The sequence below is a fragment of the Astatotilapia calliptera genome, chromosome 3 (genome assembly GCF_900246225.1).
Source record: "Astatotilapia calliptera chromosome 3, fAstCal1.2, whole genome shotgun sequence".
Lineage (NCBI taxonomy): Eukaryota > Metazoa > Chordata > Actinopteri > Cichliformes > Cichlidae > Astatotilapia > Astatotilapia calliptera.
Genome location: NC_039304.1, coordinates 21,436,752 through 21,461,952, shown reverse-complemented (window position 1 = coordinate 21,461,952; position 25,201 = coordinate 21,436,752). Strand labels below are relative to the sequence as shown.

The 25,201-nt window shown below is 40.1% G+C and overlaps 2 protein-coding genes across 3 annotated transcripts in view; both read left to right on the top strand.

Moving 5' to 3' along the window:
* LOC113018916 (poly [ADP-ribose] polymerase 14-like) overlaps positions 1–25,201 on the top strand; it is a 31,216-nt gene that overhangs the window by 4,739 nt on the left and 1,276 nt on the right. Inside the window, exons 4-15 of the mRNA XM_026162337.1 lie at positions 12,478–12,678; positions 12,769–13,005; positions 13,138–13,362; positions 13,897–13,951; positions 14,109–14,252; positions 16,914–16,976; positions 17,074–17,250; positions 17,328–17,510; positions 19,468–19,479; positions 22,889–22,914; positions 23,986–24,556; positions 25,019–25,155. Of these exons, the coding sequence (XP_026018122.1) occupies positions 12,478–12,678; positions 12,769–13,005; positions 13,138–13,362; positions 13,897–13,951; positions 14,109–14,252; positions 16,914–16,976; positions 17,074–17,250; positions 17,328–17,510; positions 19,468–19,479; positions 22,889–22,914; positions 23,986–24,556; positions 25,019–25,155 (2,031 nt within the window). The remainder of the gene's footprint in view (positions 1–12,477; positions 12,679–12,768; positions 13,006–13,137; positions 13,363–13,896; positions 13,952–14,108; positions 14,253–16,913; positions 16,977–17,073; positions 17,251–17,327; positions 17,511–19,467; positions 19,480–22,888; positions 22,915–23,985; positions 24,557–25,018; positions 25,156–25,201) is intronic.
* On the top strand, positions 186–1,676 carry LOC113018891 (uncharacterized). Of its 2 annotated transcripts, XM_026162302.1 has the most exons (3): positions 186–383; positions 469–751; positions 843–1,676. In XM_026162302.1, exons 1-3 carry the CDS (start codon positions 292–294, stop codon positions 1,485–1,487), a joined length of 1,020 nt encoding a protein of 339 aa, XP_026018087.1. In that variant the 5' UTR covers positions 186–291; the 3' UTR covers positions 1,488–1,676. The 2 variants fall into 2 exon arrangements, with proteins under 2 accessions (XP_026018087.1, XP_026018086.1); XM_026162301.1 differs by having other exon boundaries at positions 186–751.

The following is a 25,201-nucleotide window of genomic DNA, read 5'->3' as shown; positions in this document are numbered from 1 at the left end:
CTTTGCAATCAGCCTAAGCACTATAAACAGGCCACAGGTAAGCTGTCCATGTGGAGTACAATGGAAGGAGCAGTAAGAGCGAGAAGAGCGAGAATCAGAGGAGGCCGAGGGAGAGGACGTGGAGGTGAAGAAGTTGGAGGAAGAGGACGTGGAGGTGAAGAGGTTGGAGGAAGAGGACGTGGAGGAGCAAGAAGAGGACGAGGAGGGGAAAGAGGAAGGGTAAGAAGAGTACGAAACAGAATAACTGATGACACCAGAGCTACAATAGTGGACCATGTCATCAACCATGGGATGACCCTGAGGGAAGCTGGCCAACGTGTTCAGCCTAAACTGAGCCGCTACACTGTGGCAAGCATCATTAGGACATTCCGAAATGAGAATCGGTAAGTACTTTGTAGCACTGCCATACTCTAATGAGAAACACAACAGTACCATACATGCAAAAATACTGAAATTGTTACTTTACAGAATTGCTAGACGTCCAGATGTTGGGGGCAGAGGCAGAATGTTCACTCCAGAGCAGGAGACCCATATAGTGAACATGGTGATTGCCAATAATGCAATAAGACTGCGTGAAATACAGCAGCGCATAATGGATGATGACACCATCTTTCAAAATATACACAGTGCAAGAATTTCTACACTACGTCGTGTACTTGCGCGCCACAGAATAAGAATGAAGCAAATTTACAGAGTTCCTTTCGAGAGAAACACAGAACGTGTAAAGCAACTACGATATGACTATGTGCAGGTAAGCTAGTGTCATTGGTTCTGAATTTGGAAGTGCATACTGTAGTGCTGTGCATGGGCCTGATGTGTTGCATTTGTTTCGTCTTGTCCAGAGAGTGATGGAACTAGAAGCAGATGCAATGGGACATGAGCTACTTTTTGTAGATGAGGCCGGTTTTAACCTCAGTAAAACCAGGAGACGTGGCAGGAACATCATTGTACACCATGCCATCATCAATGTCCCAGGACAACGTGGTGGTAACATAACCATGTGTGCAGCTATAAGCCAAAATGGTGTTGTTCACCATCATGCAACCATAGGCCCATACAACACTGCACACATTATTGCATTCCTGGACACCTTGCATGACATGCTCACTGTTCAGAGACCAGAGCAGACCCGATATGTCATCATATGGGACAATGCTAGTTTCCATAGGGCTGCTTTGGTCCGCAACTGGTTTACAGACCATCCATCCTTCATGGCACTCAACCTCCCTCCATACTCTCCATTCTTGAATCCCATCGAGTTCTTCTCTGCCTGGCGCTGGAAAGTGTATGACCGTCATCCTCATCAACAGGTAGCCCTTTTACAGGCAATGGAGGAGGCATGTGGAGATATTGACCAGGCATCATGTCAGGCCTGGATACGGCATGCAAGGAGATATTTTCCCCGGTGCCTTGGACTGGAGGATGTCGCATGCGATGTGGACAAAATTTTGTGGCCGGACCCAGAAAGACGACATGATGTAGGCTGATTGTCTTTTTTTTTCCTTTTATTTGTGGGATTCCTATTTTGTGTTCTGACTTTGTCTTGGTTTTGATGAGTGTGAATGAACACCAATACTTGACGTTTGGATCCTTGTATGTTTACATGACACTATGACAAAGGTGTGACCTCAAATTGACATCTGTACACAGAGAAAGCAAAAGCCATATGTGTTTTGTATTCATACCATCAGTGTGCAGTTGGCGCATTGTGTGCTTAGTAGATGATGGCTTGTGTGTACTGTTTGATACGAAAACACCATTTTTATAAAGGTGTGAGGGGTTGATCTAGCTGTGTTCACTTTTGCAAGAGAACTAAAATGTTTTGATAATTGGGTGACAGGTTTTTTTATTTGTGTGTAGAGTTTTGCAAAATTAGCCAATAGTTACAAAAAATGTGCTTAAGCAATCAGAAAAAACTGTAATAACAGGTAATCCTTTTTTTTCTTTTCTCTTTTGTTCTTTAATATGTGGTCAGACAGGTCAGTTACAATATGTACTGTTATATTGTTCAGATTTGTGCACAGCTCTACCAAAAGGGTGTTTCTTATGTTTATTCTAAATAAGTGACTGTAGAGTATTTTTCTTTTGCACAATGTTGTAGAATTACAAACAGCCTACACAGTAAAAATGTGAAACATACATATTCAGTGTCTTGTACTCACTTACTTCCCTAACTACAGGAATGTCTAACTTTTCTGTAGATTTTACTGTACTTGGCTGTACAAAAAGTGTATAGTGCTGTCTTGAGCTTTTTCAGGTAGTGTCACCGAATTCTGACCTTTTTTGCATTGGAAAACACAGAGAGAATACTGTGAACTGTCATAATGAAAACATGACAAAGCCATTTGACTATCTTGTTCATAAAGATGGTGTCAAGACTTCTCACTTTGAGGCAGTTTCATTGACATGAATACTTGCTTTTGAGGAATGGATTATTGATTTTGAGCAAGTGACCTGCTTTTGCAGCTTATCCACTAGGTTTTGCAGTTTGCACCAAACGTTTTGAGAAATACACTAACTGCTGTGCAAATGTTAATAGTGATGTGAGAAAAGCACCAAAGCAACTGAGAAAAACTGTAAACAAGGAAATGCACCGCAAAATACAGTTACAACCTCAAAATGTGGGTGAAAGCACTGCACAATATTCATGGTATAGCTTTAAAATGCTGACATTGTCAGAGCTTCTGTTTCTGATCTGAATAACATAAGACATCAAGCAAGAGGGATGAAAAGCTGAGTGATTTTGATATTCATGGAGCTCAGATGTAGTGTGTTTCATTAGGCTGTGAGGACTGTGGATGGATAGATAGATAGATAGATAGATAGATAGATAGATAGATAGATAGATAGATAGATAGATAGATAGATAGATAGATAGATAGATAGATAGATGTAAAACTATTGCGGTAAGATAACAGGTAATCCTATTAAAAGATGACAACCAGGTGATGCAAATGTTCCACAGTTGCACTTTATGTATGTAATCCGTCATGTTTGTTTGTCTGTCCGTTAGCAGTCTATCGTCCACATTTTTCAAGATATTATTTTCAAATTTTGTGTGATGGTAGATAATAATAACAACTCAAGATTATTTAATTTTGGTGAAAATCAGGTCAAGGTCACACCAGATGTGAAAATCTATTTTTTCAAACTTCACAACAATCTACTAGGCCTTGAGGGAAATGAGTGCCTATTCTGGATAAGCATTTGACCTTGACCTGCATCGTTAGCTTCCAAGGTCAAAGTCGACCTGGAGAAATACATTTCAAGAAACTATATTGCGTAATGTATCATTAGGAAGGGCACGGAGAGAGCTATACAACACAATTACAACACCCTATGACGTCACAATGAGACCATAAAGTTTCACAAAATCACAAATTGCATGAACATAACTTAAAATCTTGAGATTTTACAGCTTATAGAAACCAAAACCTTCAGGGAATTCTACTCCAATCATACATACATCCTCATACATAAAGATAATAAAATGCACCATTTTAGTATGTAATGCTTTGAGGGCATCGGTCAAAGGTCAGGGTCACACAAATAAGAAAAAAGCTTTAGTTTCCATTGATTTATCTTCAGACTTTCAAGCAATATATTCGTTAGTGGACACTTTCTTTGTTTGAGCTCTTCAAACCACAAAAGGAACATCGAGTCCCACCTGTCCAGCAACAACACACGAGAGGTGTGGCAGGGAATGCAAGACATCATCAACCACAGAGGCAGCACTGCAAAAACAGAAAACCCGAGTGGGCAGCTGGCAGAGGAAATAAACAGCTTCTTCGCCCGCTTTGAAACACCACAACAGCAATACTCATCTGCTTCAGCCCTGCTCCCATCCTCATCCTCACCTGGTTCCTGCACCGCTCCACTCACTGTAACAGAGCACGATGTCAGACGTGTGCTCCTAGCAGTGAACCCCAGGAAGGCGGCTGGTCCAGACGGAGTACCTGGCAAGGTACTAAGAGCATGCGCACACCAGCTCACCCTCATCTTCACCAGACTCTTCAACCTCTCACTGGATCAGGCAGCCATCCCATCCTGTCTAAAATCAGCCACAATCATCCCAGTGCCGAAGAAGTCTCCCATCTCCAGCCTGAATGATTACCACCCTGTGGCCCTCACACCGGTAATCATGAAATGCTTTGAGAGACTAGTCCTTCAGCACATCAAGGATTACCTCCCCCCAGAATTCGACCCCCACCAGTTTGCATACCGTGCAAACAGATCCACAGAAGACGCCATCGCCACAGCCCCCCACGCTGTGCTGAGTCACCTAGAGCAGCGGCAAAGCTACGTCCGAATGCTCTTTGTGGACTACAGCTCAGCCTTTAATGCAATCATCCCGGACATCCTCATCACCAAACTGGTCGCTCTTGGCCTCCCTCCTCTCACATGTGCCTGGATAAAGGATTTCCTCACAAACCGGCCCCAGACTGTAAGACTCGGCCCTCATCTCTCCTCCACTCGCACACTGAGCACTGGCTTCCCACAGGGCTGTGTGCTGAGCCCCCTCCTGTATTCTCTCTACACCCACGAATGCAGTTCGACCCACAACAACACTCTCATCATCAAGTTTGCTGATGACACCACGGTAGTCGGACTCATCTCAAAGGGAGATGAGGCAGACTACAGAGAGGAAGTCCTGAAGCTGGCAGCATGGTGTTCAGAAAACAACCTGGCACTGAACACTAAGAAAACCAAAGAGCTCATTGTTGACTTCAGGAGACACAGCACTGACTTGGCCCCCCTTTACATCAACGGGGAGTGTGTGGAGAGGGTCCACACTTTCCGGTTCCTTGGTGTCCTCATCTCTGCTGACATCTCCTGGACAGACAACATCTCAGCGGTCGTCAAGAAGGCCCAACAGCAGCTGCACTTCCTGAGAGTCCTCAGGAAGTACAAGCTGAACTCCAGCCTGCTGCTGACCTTCTACTGCTCGTCCATTGAGAGCCTGCTAACCTACTGCATCACGGTATGGTACGGCAGCTGCACCAAGGCGGATAGAGTGAGGCTTCAGAGTGTGGTCAAGACAGCACAGAAGATCATCGGCTGCCCTCTCCCCTCCCTGATGGACATGTATTCCTCCCACTGCCTCAGCAGACCAGCAAACATTATCAAGGACAGCTCCCACCCTGGCTTCAACATGTTCAGCCTGCTTCCCTCAGGGAAGCGCTACAGGTGCATCAACACAAAAACCCACAGACTCAAAAACAGTTTCTTCCCCAAAGCCATAACTGACCTGAACTCACAAATGCACAGATAACACAGCCCCCCACTTCCCACTTCCTCTATGGACCACCAATGTGCAATAACTGTATATACATAACACTATTTATTACATATTACTTACGTCTTGTATATTGTAAATTATATATATATATATATATAAGTTTTTCCCTATGTTAATACTGTCCATATGTACATAGCGCTGCAGAACTGTACCCCCCCCCCCCCCCCCCCCCCCAGCATGTTTACACTGAGTAGGAGATGCTCTGTATCTCATTGTACAACTGTATAGTGACAATAAAGGCATTCTATTCTATTCTATTCTATTTTAAAACATTATGCTTTTAAAACAACACTATGCGACTTCACATGACACAAACATATTAATGTATATGTACAATATAATAACAGTACCTTAATATTAATATAGTCATTATTAATTAATTTAGAAATACAGATATATTTATCCATTTGTTACTGTTACACCATGTACCACACTATCACTGCTGTACATGGTGCAACATGTACAGCTATCACTGCTATTACATCACTGCTAGTAATAATCAGTGTTGGTCAAGTTACTAGGAAAAAAGTAATCAGTTACTAATTACTGATTACTACCCCCAAAAAGTAATCTCTTTACTTTACTGATTACTTATTTTCAAAAGTAATTAATTACTTAGTTACTTAGTTAGTTACTTTTTAAAAACACAATTTAAAACCTGAATAGGTGATAAAGAAATAAATCTTTCAGCCCAATTCTACTTTTTCTGCATAATCCATCATACAAAATGTAATCAAATGGAAACGTCTCTTTTTAAAACTTGTTTTATTAGTTTTAATCTTTTAACTTTATGCATCAAGCAAAAATTTAATTATATGCAACATTCTCTGACTGGAAGAAATTTGTTTAACATTTAAACCTATTTTCTGCACATTCCAGCACATAAAATAAAACTTTTTTTGTTTACACTCACTCTTTCAAATAAATGCAAGTGAAACACAGCATAAAATAAATAAAATCAAAGACTAGCGGTCCTGATGCTCTATTTTCACCCGTAAAGCAGGAGTGGTGCAGGAGTGGTGCAGGTGTGCAGCAGCGGTCAGTGGAAGAATCCGCGAGTTTCTCTGGGAATTTCCAATTCCGTCGTAGCGCACTCGGTGCTTGCTTGGAAGTTTAGGGGGTTTTTTTTCGCTGTAAAAAGAAGTTTTCTTCCCACGCACAACGGACACTAATGTTTTTGTCACTTTTGATGGAATCAAACTCAAAGTAAGGTCAGTACTTCAACGCTTTAAACGCTGCACACTCATACTCTCTCCCGCACTCGATATATTATCCATTGTTGATCTGCATACAGCTGTTGTCACGAATGTCATTGTCATGAGACACTCTCTCCAAAACATTACGGTTTTAGTAACACAGTATCACAGCGTGCTTACGGAAAAGTAACATTAATCCCTTACTTTACTTGTTACTTGAAAAAAGTAATCAGATTACTGTAATTCGCGTTACTGCACATCTCTGGTAATAATCATAGTAACAATAATATATCTCTATTTATAAATGGCATACAAAGGAAGAGTAATTCTATATAAATGATTAATTAAGGACTTTTACCTTCCTAATAACGCTTAATAGTGTGATATTATTATAAAGTGCTACCTACTATTATGAGGGACAATTTCTCTTTTAGTGTTTAAACTTTTTGTTCCAACTAATGAATTGGGACTCAGATCTGCTAATTTCTGAACTGTTTAATTAGGTTTTTGTCTTCATGCTAGTTCAGTTGTTGTTTGAGTTTTGAAACTTCTGCCATCCATTCATATTTACTGTTACATATGTTGGAGTTGGAGATAAAAAAAAATATGCAAAATAAAAATATGCAAAATAAAAATTTAAAAAGTAATTTGCTTTTTAGTGTCTATTGAAGGATAATTATGGATTACATAAAATACTTTCAAACTACTAAAATAAGGTCAAGGGTCTTTTTAAGCCCTTGATATGTTTCTTATGCCGGGGTAAATGAAATGACCAAGGGCCTTTTTATGCTTGCTGTGTCAAGTGCTATTGTTTTTATGAGAATCCTGCAATGGCTTCCTGAACCTTAACAGCGGGTATAACAGCCTAATGCCTGTATCTGTATGATGACATCATGACGGTGAGGGAAGCAACCACTGTAGAGGGAATATTAGCACCTTAATCAACCTAATATAAATGTCAGTAGACTCATGCAGGTACAGAGAGAACATACAAACTCCAGCCAGGGTTCAAACCAGGGAACCTTCTTGCTGTGTGCTAACCACTATAAATTTTATAAAAGTACATGTTCAACATTTTAGCAAAAGCTTAGATATTAGAAAAGGAAACTTCCATGACACCACCTCAGGATGCTGCAACACAAACTTAGCACTTCATGTAATCATTTCAAATTAAAAGCTCTAGTGTTTGTGATATGGCTTCTGTGCGTCGCCTCTCTTCACCTCCTCCCTCGCTTCCTCCTTTTTCCATGTGTGTGTGAGAGTATGAATGGCAGAATACCTTTCTGTGGGACGCCTGTAGGCGTGTTTCGTCAGTTGTTTACCAAGTGTCAGGCTGATATTTCTGTTTCTAAACTACTCATCACCACCTGAAATAAATTACCAAATGCTCCTTTCATTCATTCGTTGCCAGATCCCTTCAGCTGATACTTTGGGAACAAGTCGAGCTAAGCAAACTAAACTCGTTGTGGAAATCTCTGTGTTTACTTCCCTGCTCAAAGTCCTCTGCTGTTAAACTAAAGATTAAAAATCATTGATTTTTAACAAAGTAACCAACTGTAAAATAATTGCAAAAGTTGCTGTTTGAATTGATAAACATGTTGTTTTGTTTATAAATGCAGCTATTTAAAGTTATTCTCATGAATGTTTTTATACTTAAACAATCTCTCAAACAGATCTATTTAATGTTATAGAACTAATAACTGGTTTACTATTAATTTTATATGTTTATTTACAGTATTTAACTTTAAGTTATTCTTTACCATCCATCCATCTTCTTTCTCTTTATCCGGGGCCGGATCGCGGGGTTATTCTTTACATTTTGGATAACTTAATATTTTTGAAATCGTATTAAGATTGCAAATAATTGCAAATTTGTTGTAATCTATATACACAGAAATTTACCTTTAAAATATTGTTCACTCCAACAAGAAGTTCATAGAGTTCTTTTCTATAGAAATATTACTAAATTCAAGCAGCTGGCAGCCAGTTCAGTCACCTGTTGCAAACAGACAGGTTGAGCTCATCGGCACAGAATAACTCAGGTTTATTGCAATGCGGTGCCGATTTGTATTTGGTTATGAATTGAACTGTGAATATTTACAAACCTTCAAAAGTCAGTCTAAGTTGAACTGTGTTTGCTTAGAGACAGGTTTCCTCCCACCAGGTGTCCCGTGAAATGTCCTTGCAATCAAAATGGTTACCCAGATTTTGAGCACGCATCTGTCTATCTATCTATCTATCTATCTATCTATCTATCTATCTATCTATCTATCTATCTATCTATCTATCTATCTATCTATCTATCTATCTATCTATCTATCTAGCTAGATAGATAGATAGATAGATAGATAGATAGATAGATAGATAGATAGATAGATAGATAGATAGATAGATAGATAGATAGATAGATAGATAGATAGATAGATAGATAGATAGATAGATAGATAGATAGATAGATAGATAGATAGATAGATAGATAGATAGATAGATAAAATCAATAAGCTCCTCATTAGACAAACACAAATCATCACAATAGTCAGGCGTCATTATTAACATCACGTTTTGATGTTCAGTGTTTTCAGCATAATTTGAAAAAGAAAAGACACATACTTGCACAACAAGAAAAACTGTAAAATACCCTTTAAGGTTAACATTGGGTGTGTCTACTTGTAAATGAAAGGAGGAGGAACTTTACTGAAAGTAGACGATGAAAAAGGGTTTCAGTGCGCATTTTCACACAGAGCAGTGACACAAAAGGGAGTTAACTGTATCCAAATGTCTCCTTTTAGTTTAGAATATTAGGGGAAATGGATAAATACACACATCCCCTGTTTTTTGAAGTCAAAGGTCTCTCTGGCAATGATATTCAGGATATCTGGAGATACTTTCAGAGAGGAGAAGACTCTGGAGGTGGTGAGTGTGGAATTCCTGCAGAGGTTGAAGGCAACACCTATAAAATCTGTTTCAAGGACAAAGAAGGTATTTTTTTTATTTATGTAAACAAGAATATGTGTAAACAGTGACTGAATTTAGCTGTTTTGACAGTTCAGGAGCGGGTTTTGCTGAGAAAGTTTCATGCCATCTCTATTTCTGGTGGAAAACAGTATTTAACAGTGAGCCAAGCAAGTTTACCTCCACAGACCCTCAATCAGTCAGCGACCAGTCAGTCACAGGTAAGTTTTCTTTTTCCTTTTTCCTAAGGAAACCTTGCACTATGTACTGTCAGGTAATCTGACCTGACCAGTTTGGGTGGATTCCTGAAAGGTGCAGGCATTCAAAAAAGGCACCCAAAGCAAAATCCAAACATGCGCCATGTCTGATTAATAGAAATGCAGTTTTATCCAACACTAAGATAATGAATCAGCTGGGAAACATGTACTCTGATTACATCTCTGAGTTTATTTATGATCAGTTTAGTTACATTTTATTAGGTTCCCTTGAATCTTTGTCCTCTGTGCTCCTCTCGGTGTGTCTCTGTTTATGTGTTCATGTGTTCTCCCCAGCCCATCTTGTCCTCTGTATGTGCTCCTTAGTTATGTCCACATCTCGTCTCCCATTCTCACTGCCCTGTTCCCTTGTTAAGTCAGAGTGTCCTAGTCTGCCTTTTTCCCATTTTATTTTGACATGGTCTTTGTGCAGTGTGTTTAGTTTTGCTTCCTGGTGTCATGTTTGTTTGTATCAGTTTTGTTCCCCGTGTGTTTCCACTTCCCCTGGAAACCTCCTGTCTATATATATTGTGTTTTCCCTCAACCTTTATTGTCGTGTCTGTTTTTTCCACCATGGCTCTTCTGTGTTCCTTCCCAAGTTTACGAGGTTTAACCAGGCTTTTCTAGTAATGGGTAATTGTCTTGTTTTCTTAATTTCCCCAGTTCAGGCGATTGATCCTCTGTTTAGTTTATAATTTATGTTTTTCTCGTTCAGGATATCTGCCTAAATAAATGGCACGCTTTCAGTTAAATTCCAGTTCCCGTCTGTGCTCTGCGTTTCGGTCCTCACATAAACAATCCATGCAATTTGCCTTCACATATCGTGTCAGTTTCCTGCTCTTAGCTGACAGGAGTGGCACTCGGTGCAGTCTCCTGCTGGTTTACCCCATCTGCTTCAAGTGACGTGTTGTGTATTCGGAGATGCTCTTTTGCATACTTTAGTTGTGACAAATTATTTGAGTTATTTTTGCCTTCCTATCAGAGACTATTGCGCAGGAAATTTTCTGTAGATCAGCAATATTTGTACTAATTGTACTTAGTACAGTTAGTATCCACATATGTTGACTTGTTGATTTGTAAAAATGGAAATAAATAACAAAAATAAAATAAAACTGCCAAAAAAACAACAAAAAACCTGTCATCTGCTACTGACCAAACTGCTTTTAATCATTGGCCTAAACTTTCACAATTAGTGATACTGCAGACTCTATTTGACCAGAACCAAAGCATTTTAGAAAGTGGAAGCCTTCTATAAACTAAGATAACTTACATTCACCTATAACTTGGATAGACATTTGAAAAAGAACAACCAATTTGGTCAATAACACTCAGTCCATGTAAGCTTATCTCTTATGTTTAATGTTTATGTATTTTTTAAATGTAGAATTCTTATTGGTTTTCAAGCATAACGTGATAAATGTGCTTTTTTTTGGTTCTTTCTCAGGCACCAACAAAAGTGATCACAAAACATCTCGAGAGGACATTTAACGTAGATATTTTCCTCCTGTATTATCTAAGAGATAAACCCAAGGCATTAAAAATTCTCCAGAAGCAGCTCTCTTATATCGGCTGCACGGTGGAATTAAAATTTGATGATGAAAATGTTGTAGTTAGAGGTGACAGTCAGAGTCAGCCAGGATGCCCTGCAGAGAAACAGGAGCTACAGCTGGATCAGATTTTCAGCCGTTTCAATGAGAACTATCTCTGCTATCATGTATTTGAGCCAAAAAAGATCAAGATGCTGCTGCAAGACTCCTCCCTCAAGATAGATGACATCAAAGTGTACAATGAGAATGGCTATGCTGTGGTTGTGGGAGAGGTCCATGCTGTGAAGGAGAAGATTGCAGATCTGGAAAACATTCAATACACCAAAAAAGAGCTGCCAATTGTGGAGAAGCAGTACAGGCGTATAGAAGAAGAGTTCAATCGAGAAATGTTCGCTAACTATCCAGATGTTAAAGTCGTCAGAGGTAGTGCCACAATCACTTTGGAGGGCCCTGACACAGATGTGCAGTCAGGAGCTGCAAAACTAGATGAACTGATTAAGAACATAAAGGAAAAAAGAGTCAAGTTCCCCACAGCTCTGCTAACCTTCATCAAAACCAGTGGAGCCATCTCCAAATACCAAGCTCGTTTCCAGCAGAGCCTCAGAAACCCTGTTTTCTTTGAGGTGGGTTCAGATCTGGTTCTGTCCAGTTTGTCCTCTGATGCTCTGAATGAGGCTGAGGCAGCAGTGATGAGAGAGCTCAAAGTGGCCACTGTAAAACTGCAGGGGGCTGCAGCAGTACCTCCAGATTTAGACAGAGTGAAGGAAATCCTGATGAAAGCGAAGAAAGAAGCAAACATTAGTGAGCTCAGAGTGGATGTGAGCTTCATGCCAGGAGTTACTGGAACTGCAATAACTAAAGTACGACTGGTGGGCTACAGTGAGGATGTTAACAAGCTCAGTGAGGTCCTTCATGGTTTCCAAAAGAATGAAGTTGATATTCAAGAAGTGGTAAACTTGTCACATCCTGAACTGGTTGACTGCTTTGATAAAGTATTAGGCCTGATCGGTATGAAGCAATCTAATGTGACCTTGGAAGCCTCACATGTTCCACATCCCTGTGTGCTCGTGAAGGGTCCTCGTTCTCTGGTTCAGAAAGTTCAGACAGACTTAGCCACGAGTCTAGCGCAGCTGTCAACTGATACGGTGGTGTTAAATGGACCGGGGGTGCAATTGTACTTCCAGGAAGAAGGCAGACAAAACAAAGAGCTGTTAGAGAGATCCTGTCAGGTCATCATCAGGGAACAACAAGAAGTCTATTCTCAAAGTACCAGAAGTGTGTCTGATCTTTACCCAGAGCCACTATACATTAACGTCATCAGCTCCAACCCAGACAGACTGGAAAGCAACACTGCCAGAAGTACACCAAACACAACAGCTGTTAACAAAACAAACCTGGAGATCAAGCTTAGCACTTTGGAAGATGAACAGGTTAAACAAATATATTCTAAACAATTTCACAATTTCTATTCAAGCAGCATGTGTCCCACATGTTAGTATTATTTCACATAATTTCTACAGGTGAATGTGGTGGTGGCCCCCATGGTATCCAAAAAGCTTACTTCCACTAAAGTTGGTAAATGTCTACTGAAAAAAGCAGGAAATCCATTGCAGAAGGTCTTTCATCTGATAGCTCGGAAGTGGACCCTTTCTGCTGGTAATGTTATGGTGGTTGATGCACCTCCGGCTCTGAGCTGCTCTAAGATCTTCTTCATTGAGTGTCTGCCATGGGATGGAGTTGATGGCCTCAGCATGCAGGTAAAGTAAAAACACAGTAAATTCATAAACATGTAAGAAAAACACAGTCATAAACCAGTAAATGGAAATGGTAAATCTCCTTACCCCTGAGACTAACGCATAGACAAGTTTTTCCTGTTTTCTCCTTTGCAGACACTTGCTATTGGGCTAAAAAGGTGTTTGGAACTCTGTGTAGAGGAAGGCTGGTGTTCAATTGCCTTTCCAATCATTGGACCCGGGGTAGTTCTGAAATATCCCCAGAAAGAAGCCATTCAAGTGCTGACCGACAGCATTGACCAGTTTGGATTATCTGGGTCATGTGAATCCCTTCACAACATCTATATTGTCATTAAACCAGACTATCAAGACTCTGAGGAGGTGACAGAGTTTGATCTTTTTCGATAGCTGTATACAGCAACCCTTTTTTAAAATTTTTATTTTCCACTATCAGTTACTGCAGTAGCAGGTCATAGTATTACTATATTACATTGTATTAAATACATATTACTCCCTGCTGAGAGTGATAGTAATATGGGTAGGAATGAAGGTGTTAGACAGTACCACCCAAGCTACTGGAGTAAAAATGAATGCAATTACAGTACATAAGCATGTTTCTGCTAAGGCTGTATCTCTGTTAAAAGGGAGCATCTCCCTTCTGCCATCTCCGAGCTCTTTCTCACGTATGATCATCTGTTTATTGTGTTTTTCTTGTAAATATTGCAACATAAAGCACAGATGATAATGATCACAACACAGAGGATATGTCATTTAACATTAGTTAGAACCAGAGAATCTCAGGACTTGTTACCAAAGTAAGGGCAAGTTTGTGTTTGTTCTTAGTTTTAAGTACTGTGCATTGTTTGTAGAAACATTTCTGGAAAGGTGGTGCTTAAACCAAACATGTATCTACAGTGCTACCATGAGGTCTACAGACAGCTGAGCTTGAAGATCAAGCAGAGCGGTCAAGGTAAAACCAGAGCTGGTTGAACTGTTTTGATTCAGACAAAAATCTACCTTTGAAATGTTGTGTTTTTAACAAATATTTAACTGTTTCCACGGTTCAACAAGTGACATGGAGGTTGATATCAGAAATGTGAATCTTGTTGTCGTGTTCGTCTTTTCAGCCACCTTCAAGTCCCTCAAGAGTGACCTAACTGGCATAACTGTGAAAGTCCGAGGTGGGGTTGAACTAGAAGTGGTTTTTGGTGACATTGTTAATGAGACTACAGATGTTGTGGTGAACTCAACTGACTTCACAAATTTTCAAGGTGAGAGCTTTTGAATCTAATCAACTGTTGGGTTTCAATCATGTTTCCTGGGAAAATGCACTTTAGCCTTATGCTGGTAAACCATCTAATATCCATGTCCTTGGTGGCCTAGCTAGGGTGAAAAATAGAGATAAGTTTTTGGGTTCTGTTGGCTCTCCCCTTTTGATAGAATTTCAAAATGTATTTAAAATAAGAAAGCCTTTTACAGATAATACCAACTTTAATGCCAAAACAAGTGAGGCTTAATTTCAGATTTATCACTTTCCAGTTTGTAAATGCATTTAGCACATGGCTAAAATAAAACCAACTCTAAACCTAATACATTTCCATTGACCTGTAGGATGTTTAGGGCAAATTAGGTTTTATACATACTTTGAAAAAAAAATCCCCTCTAGCCCTGGTTGGTGGTCTTTATCCTTCATGCTTGGCTCCTTTACCAGAGGCCTGAGAGCTTGAGGGTCCTATGTAGCAACTTTGCTGCTCCTAGGACTGCGCTCTTCTGGACAGAGATCTCGGATGTTGTTCCTTGGATCTGCTGGAGCCACTCGCCTAGCTTGGGGGCCACTGCACCAAGTGCTCTGTTTACCACTGGGACCACTGTTAAGTGTACCCTCCACATCTTCTTTATTTCTTGGAACTTCTTCAGCTTTTCGTGTTCCTTCTTCCTGATGTTGTGTTGCTACGTGGTGGAAGATGGCCATCTTCCACTGCTTGTCCACCACCACTATGTCCAGTTGGTTTGCCATTTCCAGTTTGTCCATCTGTATCTGGAAGTCCCACAGGATCTTAGCACAGTCTTTCTCAACCCCCTATGGGTAGTCTTCCATTTTGACCTCATTTTGTCTCAGGGGCATTTTTGCACAGCCTGCACCTGGGGTTTTGCCTGATGTGGTAGACCCCAGCCTCTATCGATCTTATACTAATTCCTGTACTTATTCCTTAGCCTGGATTCCTTATTACTTATGTACTTGTCCCTGTGCTGCCATGATTAGTGCCTCTGTGCTATATTTTAGTCAAGCTTTATCTAGCCATTGGTAGGAATTCTGGATGTCAGCTATTTCCTCTATCTGCTGGTGCTACATACCGTGCAGGGGCTTGTCCTTCCATGATGCCTCCTTTTCTTGCTCCTCATTCTTGGGTTTCTACTGCTTGAGGTATTCACTGAGCACACAGTCAGTTGGGGCCATCTTCCTGATGTACTCATGGAAGTTTCTTGTCTCATCCTGGACCATGGTTCGGACAACAACTAGTCCCTTGCCTTCTCCCTCCTGCCTTCCTTCCTTCCAGAGGCTTCTATGTCCTCCATAGGCCAGCTTATTATCCCAGCAGGGAAGGGTGTAGGTTTTGATAATCGGGATCTTGTTCTTGCCATTTAGCTGATTCCTCAGGACTTGCTTTTCTCTGCGGGTACTTGGCAGTTGCAGCGTTCCTATCGGCCTCTTTGTGGTTCCCATTTGCCTGTGGGATTCCCAAGTACTTGTAGCTGTCCTCTATGTCTGCAATGTTTACTTCTGGTAGTGCGATCCCCTCCGTTCTGACTTCCTTTCTTCTCTTCATTACCAGCCGACTACTTTTCTCCAGTCCGAATGACATTCTGATGTCATTGCTGTATATCCTGGTGGTGTGGATCAGTGAATCGATGTCCCATTTAGTGAACCTTGATATCATCCATGTAGAGAAGGTGGCAGAAGATTGCTCCATTCCACAGTTGGTACCAGACAAAAGTTTGGACACACCTACTCATTTAATGGTTTATCTTTATCTTTATGACTATTTATACTGTAGATTCTCACCGAAGGCATCAAAACTATGAATGAATACATGGGATTATGCAGTAAAAACATGGTGAAATAACTCAAAACATGTTTTATAATTTAGATTCTTCAAAATAGCCACCCCTTGCTTTGATTACTGCTTTGCACACTCTTGGCATTCTGTCGATGGGCTTCATGAGGTAGTCCCCTAAGATGGTTTTTAATCAGTCTTAAAGGAGTTCCCAGAGATGCTGAGAGCTTGATGACTCTTTCCCCCCCTCACTCTGCAGTCCATCTGATCCCAAACCAACTTGATTGGGTTTATGTCAGGTGACTGTGGAGGCCAGGCCATCTGCAGCAGCACTCCATCATTTTCCTTCTTGGTCAGATATCACTTACACAGCCTGGAGGTGTGTAACCGATGGCATGGCATGTCGCTGCAGGGTGCTGTGGTAGCCATGCTGGTTCAGTGTGCCTTCAGTTTTTAAATAAATCCCTAACAGTGTCACCATCAAAGCACCCCCACAGCGTTACACCTCCTTCTCCACGCTTCATGGTAGGAACCATGCATGTAGAGACCATCATTTCACCTTTTCTGAGTCACACAAAGACACAGCAGGTGGAACCAAAGATCTCAAATTTGGACTCATCAGACAAAAGCACAGATTTCCTTTGGTCTAATGTCCATTCCTTGTGTTTCTTGCTTTGCAGCGCTGTCAACAAAGCAAAGAGTAGCTACTTTGAGGAATCTAAAATATAAGATATGATTTTTATGAGTTATTTCATCAATGTTTTCTTTGCTACATAATTCCACATATCTTGCTTCATATATTTGATATCTTCAGTATGTATCTAATGTAGAAAGTAGTAAAAAAAAAATGTAAAAGTTATTATTATTGATCTACAGGTGGTGTATGCCAAGAAATCTTAACTATGGCTGGACCTCAGGTTGAGGCTGAACTCAGAAATGGTGAGAAGAATGGCTGAAGATACACATTTAAAATTGCAATATATTTCTGGCACACAGTTTGCAGTATCTTAATCATGTTTTTGTTGTGTCCGTGTAGCAAAAGTAAAGAAGGGAGATATTTTAACAACCTCACCTGGAGGGTTCCCATGTAAAGCTATTTTACATGTGTGTGGAGAAAAAAATGTGAGTCTCATTGAGAAACAGCTGCTTTCTATCATTCAAACTTGTGAGTCTTCTGGATACAGGTCTGTGGCCATTCCTGCCATCTGTGCTGGTGAGTAGTGGGCAAGACATTAAAGATGCATAAGTGAACAGAAAACATATAAATATTTTATTTGAATGGCTGTCCAGGATCTGGTGGTTTGGACCCCAACCACGTTGCATATGCCATCCTCCAAGGGGTTAAGACTGGTGCAACTTTCCGTCCTCTCCAGTGTCTCACCAACATTCGCCTTGTCCTCAACAAGTTCAGTGTTTTCCTGGCATTTAAAAAGCGAGCAATGCAGATGTTTCCATCTGCTGTTATCAACACAGGTAACAGCTGTTCCTCTTCCTCATGAGGCACCTTTTTCATTTTTGAGCTATTTGTGACTGATTATAAATCATCTGTTTTACAGTTGTTGCACAAGCCACCCCAGTTATGAACATAGACCCAAGCATCCTTTCTACCAGCTCCAGAGTTCAACATTACACCTTCATGATTGTCGGACTATGCAGAAAAAATGTTGACAATGCCATTGCAAATCTCAAAAGTCTGTATCAGGCTGAGTGCACTACGCAAATTTTCAGGCAGGATGAACTTGCAGGCCTCACTCAAGATGATGTGAACCACTTAAAGCAGTTGACTGAGGTCCTGGGTGTGTATGTATTGGAAGACCATTTTAATCCAGGCTGCTGGACTGTGAGTGGGCTGAAAGATGGAGTCCATCAGGTGATGCAAGTGATTAGAAAATCTGCTACGTAAATATTTAGTCAAGCAAAATACTGAAAATCCACTTTTTTTCTTACATATCTGTGAGACAGAAGAGGTGTGTAATAAAATACAGATAGATATTAGGTTTTGGTAAAAGAAACAAAACAAAACAAAAACACACCCATACGTTTGTTTATAGTGATCTGAGTTTCTTGAATACCTCAAGTAGCTTAGCACCAACAGAAATGTGTGAAATGCACTCTGTTCTGCTGAGCACAGAAAAAAATAACCAGCCACAACATTTATTTGTAAGTTTGTGATTACAGCAAATGTAAATGCCAAGGTTTTTGAATTTGTGAGCATGTCTGCAAATCAAAGCAAGAATAAACATCCTTCCTGGGATATTAACACTCCTGCATGAATTTACTTTCTGTTTTTTTTTTTTTTGACAAATTCACAGCTGCTATGTTATTGTTAACAGTATTGATGCAATTTCTAGTCTCAGTATGACATCTAGTGGATGGTCTGCTAACACAGCAACATTACTGCAGTATTGTTGCACAACTTATTTATTGCTTCAGTTTAGCCTTCTTTTTTCTTTTTGTGTTGTTTGAAATCTCAATGCATGAATTGAAATGTTCAGATCCTAACTTATGTCTGCTTTACAACCGATAGAGTTACAGCTGTTAAATGTGTAAAAACAACATCATCAAAAAACATAAATACCCATGAGGGCTTGTGTGGAAAAGTGGCCTCACATTGCTGTTACAGAAGACGACTTTGCAACTTTTTAAAGTTGTAAAGTTGTTTTTAAAGTCTGTCATTGCCATATTTAACAGGTACTTCGTATAGTAATAGCAATAATAATCATTTAAATAGATAAATAGATAGCAGAATAGATAATCAGCAGACTTCAGATCTCTTTTAAAAACATTATATATGACTGTGACTTCATATATAATGAAGTCACATATATGACTTCATATATGACTTCATATATGAAGTCACATATATGAAGTCACATATATGACTTCATATATGACTTCACAGTCATATATGAAGACTGTGACTTCAAAGAGAGGAGCATATTTTTTCTCCTCTGATTTAATGATGGTTTGGAGAATCACATGTTTTAAGTGTTTCTTAAAGTGTATGTATTTCAGAGAGCTAAAGAAGCCTCTTGTACAAGAGGTACTTCTTCATGAACCAAAAAGAAGTCCAGCTGCCTTCTTTACAAACACTCAAACCTGCCTTGAGAATTTTTCACAGGCATACTGATACAAGTACAACATTTATTCATGACTATTTGGTAAGTAAGACCACGCCCCTTCAAAATCAGAGTTTCTATTGTCATGTCAGTGTTTGAAATGAAGTATTTAATATCTGTCTGGTAATTTCCTCAACAGTAGATTTCTCCACAAGCACATTTTACTCAGCAACATAGACCGTGGGGACGAGGAAAGTAGGACCCAAAACGCAGGACTCTGCGATGCCACAGTGCACTTTATTTACAGTGAAATAGACACGCTAGCCGACTACCAAGAACACACGTCTCACACAGACTATACCAGTCAGGAGTAATAATCCCACGTCGACTGTCGCCGCGAGTCCCGGTTAAATACCTCTGTCTACATCGGTACTCCCGATGACGACAGTCGCCAGGTCACGCCTTTCCCACGGTGCGCACTTCCGTAAACAGCCCTGAGGACCAGGGGGAGAGAGAGAGAAGCAGAGACACGCACACACACTCTACATACAAACGTGGACAGAACAGTAGACGACACAGACCCCAAATAATAATAATAATAATAATAATAATAATAATAATAATAATAATAACCACTGCTCACGGACCCCGAGTCCTCCAGAGCCGGGTCCGTGACAGACAGACAAGTTAAAAACAGTACCCGCTCCAGCATTGCTCGTAATAAAGATACTTCTACTCTAGCAAGTTCCCTAAATGTTACCATCCCAGCAGGACAAACAAGGAAATTCACCATATGAAACACAGTGACCTATTTTCATATCTAGGTGTGTCTGTGATTATGACATTCCAATGGAGGTTACAGGGACTTACAGGAAAGCGAAACAGAAAAAAAAACCCTGGGAGATTAATGCTTTCTCAGGAATGTGGTCTATGGAGACGTAAGATATAGAGGACTTGTATAAAACATATTGTAGATATTGTAGATATTGTAGGTAAAATGCCATTATTGTACTTTATAATCAGATCAAAGGGAGAGAAAACATCAAAATAAGAAGTTGGCCTTCTGAGGGATTTGAATATGGAATTAGTGGAAAAGAAGGTAAGGAATCCCAGTGTGCTTAAATTGTGTTATGTGTAAAAACTCTGTCTTAACTAGCCAACAAACAATCTGGGTCATGTTTATGGGGGACAGTGTCAGACATGAAACTAATGCTGAGAGGTCAGTAAAAAGAGTAGAAACTTTCTTTCACAAAGTAAATGTAAGAGATTAGGCATCATGTGAAGGATAAATATATTCTATTTTTATGTAATTTCTCTAATTACCTCAATGAATAACAATAAACATAGCTCATTTATGATCTACTTACAATCATTCTTTGTCACTTCCATATCTACACCATGCAATAACAAAAACAAAGTAGTAGTTCCCAAGGTTTTACTATGGCTACACTTGCGTTTCTTTCTGGTAGTTCCCCCACCGGATAAAAACTACATTTGGGAAACGGGTCTATCCTGCTGGGTTGGATAGACACCATCCCAGCAGGTTATTTCATAAACTAACCTGTTGCCGTGGTGACATCCTGTCACAACACCATGCTCACTTCCATGTCCTTTTTACAATGACACAAGAACAATTTCTTTCAAAAATGTTTGCAAAGGCAGACTTCATGGCTAGGCGCTTGATTTTATACACCTGTGGCAATGAGACTGAAAACACCAGAATTTAAAGATTAAGAAGGGTGGCCCAATAAAGGTGAATGTAAAGTGAAGGTGAAGGGATCGTCCACATCCAAAGACAGAAAAACAAACAGAAGATAAAGTTCATGGTATTTCATGATTTGTGGTTATAACCAGTCACTGCCAGTACCACAGTCAGCAAAATGCTTTGCAGTTTCAGTCTAGCTTTAACTTGGACTTGTTTCCGCTCTACAAAAGGGGAGGGTTGTTTGGTTTTGCACTTCCTTTATAAAGTGCAAAACCAAACACACTTCCGTGTAAAGAGCCTGATCAAAGTAAGTGTCAGACTAATTTTCTTCAAAATATTAAATCCTCATGTCAACCATCAGCCACCGGTAACCAACAATGTAACACCGACCTTTAAATTTTGTAATGTATGCTGATATATTTAAAAATAATTTACACACATAATAACAGCACATTCAGCACACGGACGGTTGTCCGGTGCGGCATCGTGGTGGGGGGCGGATTCACGGGCATCGGCAAAAAAAAAAAAAAAAAAAAAAAATTGCTCGTACTCACGCTGCCCCGATATCAGCCAGCGCATATTGGGAATGTCATAGGCACCGATCGGTTTTCTATCGCCCATTTGCTGGGAGTAAGGGCGCCCTCTGTTTGCGAGGTGCGCCTGCTGCTTGCGGCACAGGGAGGAGAGGGCGGGGATGCGGGAGCAGCATCTAATAACCAACTCGCAAAATAAAATAAAAACAAAACAACAAACACGAAAACACCAGACATTATGATACAGACTTATAATTTGCACCGATGTTTTTTCGAAATTCTATACGCGAGTGCGAGAGCCCTCGGTGCGCCTGCTCGCTGCTGAAGTCAAAGTAAACTTTATTGTCATCTCCGCTACATACAGTCCAGTAGAGAGACAAGACGACAAGGCTCCAGTTACAGCAGTGCAAGTAAACAAACAACAAATATAAGAAGAGTAAAAAAAAAAAAAAAAAAAAAAATTAGGACCAGGGGTAAAGGGATTAACAACAATTTAAAATGTATATTTTACAGTTTGATGATTTAAAGTCTCACACACAACCTGTCGAAAGGGGAGGGGGCCCTGCTGCTTCCAAATAGAGCACATTTCATTCAAAATGATGTAAATCCAAGCCCATTATGTATTCATGATTTGAATCCTGGGTTGTGTGAAATCTCAGAAATAAAGCCTAGACAAAGTGAATCTGTGAACTAAGGTGTAGCTCTGTTGTGTTGTGTTGTGGTGATCCTCAGGTTGGGGGATTTGTGTTCATACTGGAGTTCAAAATTAAAACCAATGGATGTTCATTTTGACTAGATAGTACTTGACAGATTTACAGAAATGTAAATTTATTCTTTGTACATTACATTTCTGAAATCCAGTACTTTTTTTCCACCAGATTTTTACTAAAGATTTCTTGAAGGAGAAGCAGTTCAAACTGGAAGAAGAGTTTCACTGAGTCATGTGCACTCATTGGCCAGAGGCTTCAATCATGGGAGGGAAAAGGAACACAATGTTCTTGGAAAGCAGTGACGAGGAGGAGCAGCTAGGAGCTACTAAACTTGAGGAACTAATAAGGCAAATATCAGAAAAGAGAGTCAAGCTCCCAGCAGATTTGAGGACTTTTATCAAATCCAGCCGTGCCATCTCCAAGTACCAGACTCTCTTTCAAAACTTTAGACATCCTGTTTTCATAGAAGTGGGATCAGATCTGGTTCTGTCCAGTTTGTCCTCTGCTGACCTGGATGAGGCTCTGGCAGTTGTGGTGAACGATCTGAGTGTGGAGATTGTGAAGCTGCAGGGAAATGCAGCGGTATCTCCAGATCTTGACAGGATGAAAGAAGTCCTGATGAAAGCCAAGAACAAAGAAAACGTTCATGAGCTCAAAGTGGATATCAGCTTTGTCCCAGGATCTAATGGATCTGCCACAACCAAAGTAAGACTGGTGGGCTACAGTGAAAATGTGAGCAAGCTCACTGATGTTCTTCACGACTTCCAGTTGAATCAAGTTACAACTAAAGAAAAAATCTCTCTGCTTCATCCTGAAATGGTTGACTGTTTTCATAAAATCTTAGACCTGACTGGCATGAAACAGACCAAGGTTCCTTTAAGAGCCTCACATGTTCCAAATCCACATGTGTCTCTATCTGGACCCCGATGCCAGGTTCAGGAGGCCAAACAGGCCCTAACGTCAGCTCTAACCAGTCTGACAATAGAAACTTTGGGTCTGGATGGAGCAGGGGCTCAGCGGTACTTCAAGACTCAGGGTAAAGTGAGTAAAGAGCTGGTAGAGGACTCCTGTTGTGTCATCATCCAAGAAAAGCAAACTGTAGTCACCCCAAATGTGAGCACAAAAGCATATGCCAGCAAGTCACTTACTATCACACCCCAAACTTTGATTACTGGAAGGTCCATGAGGACTCTGGATACCACAACAATCCCATATGTTGATGTTAGCAGTTTGGTTCAACAGGTTAGATTATTTCTATTTTATTCTATTAACAGTTCGATAACAACACATGTCATAAAAAGATGGTGTTTACTGCATGCATTTGTATTTGCAGGTTTACGGTGCCTCCTACAAAAACAACTTGAGCATGAAACGGGAAAACCAAGGTATACCAACAGCTATTGAGTTAAGTAAACTAAGGTAGATGTAAAGCACAAAACAAATGGAAGCATAAAGGTTATTTAGATAAGTAAAAGTATAAATACTGTAATCTGCAGGAGCTCAACAGTCAAAATAAAGATGCAAAGTGCTATCAGCAAAACATACTGACTAAAAGAGCCAGTTGACCTAACAGCAGAACAAAGAGGCAGTCCAAGTTTGCTTGAGTATAGCTTTTTATTTAGAAATTATACATGAGACTAACAAAAAGGGACAAATACAAAGTTCAAAAACGGGCTAGGAGTTAAAAATGAGGGAGGTATACAAACAGGCCAGCATAAAACTCTTAAAATGCATAGATGCAATTGAAAAGGGGAACTATTCAAGGACAAGTTCATGAAGACTATTCAGTTATATTTTTGCAGTAGATGTTTTTTTTTTTAAATATTTAAACACCAAATAATACAGATGTTTCCTTCTGTTGTAACACAAGTAGTTTGATGAATGTTAACATCAAGTTCCTGTTTATCAGAATCCTGTTGATGTGTTTTTATAACCTATCAGTGCTTGACTTGTTTTAACACAGACACGAGTGTCCTCTGTACTACTCATCAGCGGTCCATCTTCCTGTTCCTGGGCCTTGGTAAAAAGAGTGTCCATGATGCAATGAAGAAGGTAAAAGATTTGTACCAGGCTCACTGCTCCACAAAAAAAATGACAAAGGAGGAGTTGGCAGACTTCACCCAGGATGAAATAAAGGATCTACAGAAGCTAGTGGAGGCCCAGGGTTTGCATGTACAGCAGGACCAGAGTGGAGATGGAGGCTTGGTAGTCAGCGGGTTAAAAGATGGGGTCACCGAGCTGATACAGATGCTTCACGCTGCTGCTCGTCTACGGCGAGAAGTCAGAGTTAGGGAGGAGGATAATTTGTACCATTGTGTGGCGTGGTGCATCCTGGGATATGATGGTAGCTGGGAAAGGCTCCCCAAAACAGATAATTATAACCTAGAGCATGATATCAAGAAAGAGATAGTGGACACACACGGAAACATGTGGAGCGTGGATCTGCAGAAGATGGAAGCCAGAAGTCGGTTAGCTAGAAAAACCAAGCTAAAACGACTGGAGAATCACTCAGGTGAGAAGAGTGGTCTGGAAAAGCTGTCGAGTCCTAATTAGCACATCTTAAATGTCAAAAGACTTACAAACATTAGAGTGGTGATAAAATACTTTAATGGGATTTATGATCTGAGCTAGAGCTCCTTGACATATTTTTAATCATGATTTCCTTTTGTCTATGCATTTCTTTATTTTTAAAGTTCATGTTAATTTCCCCGATCACTATTTTAAAAAGTGTTCATGTGAGCAAAGCAAGCCCTTTGTTACTCCATATGGTCAGTTTATGTAGTGCACAAAATATACGCCTTCGTTTTTTACCTTTTCTGGAAGCCCTCTGTGAGATTATGTCTGATTGCGCTGCACTCAGGATTTATGACAGTTTCAGTATGGATTTTGTCTTGATTTGTTTGTCTTTGGAAACAATAATTTTAGAAACATTTTTTTTTAATCTTCTTTGGTTAACTGGTCTAACTTTTTCCAGACTTTACTCTTCCTTTGTACTGGGACAATATGGCTAGTGGTGAAAATCTAAAAGTGGTTGCATTGGAGCCTTCCTCTTCAGAGTACCTCAAAGTAAAGGCGGCCTTCACGCAAACAGTTCAGAAGAATATATTGAAAGTGGGTGGTTTTTACCAGAAATCTAAGTTAACTGTGTTGAACAGGA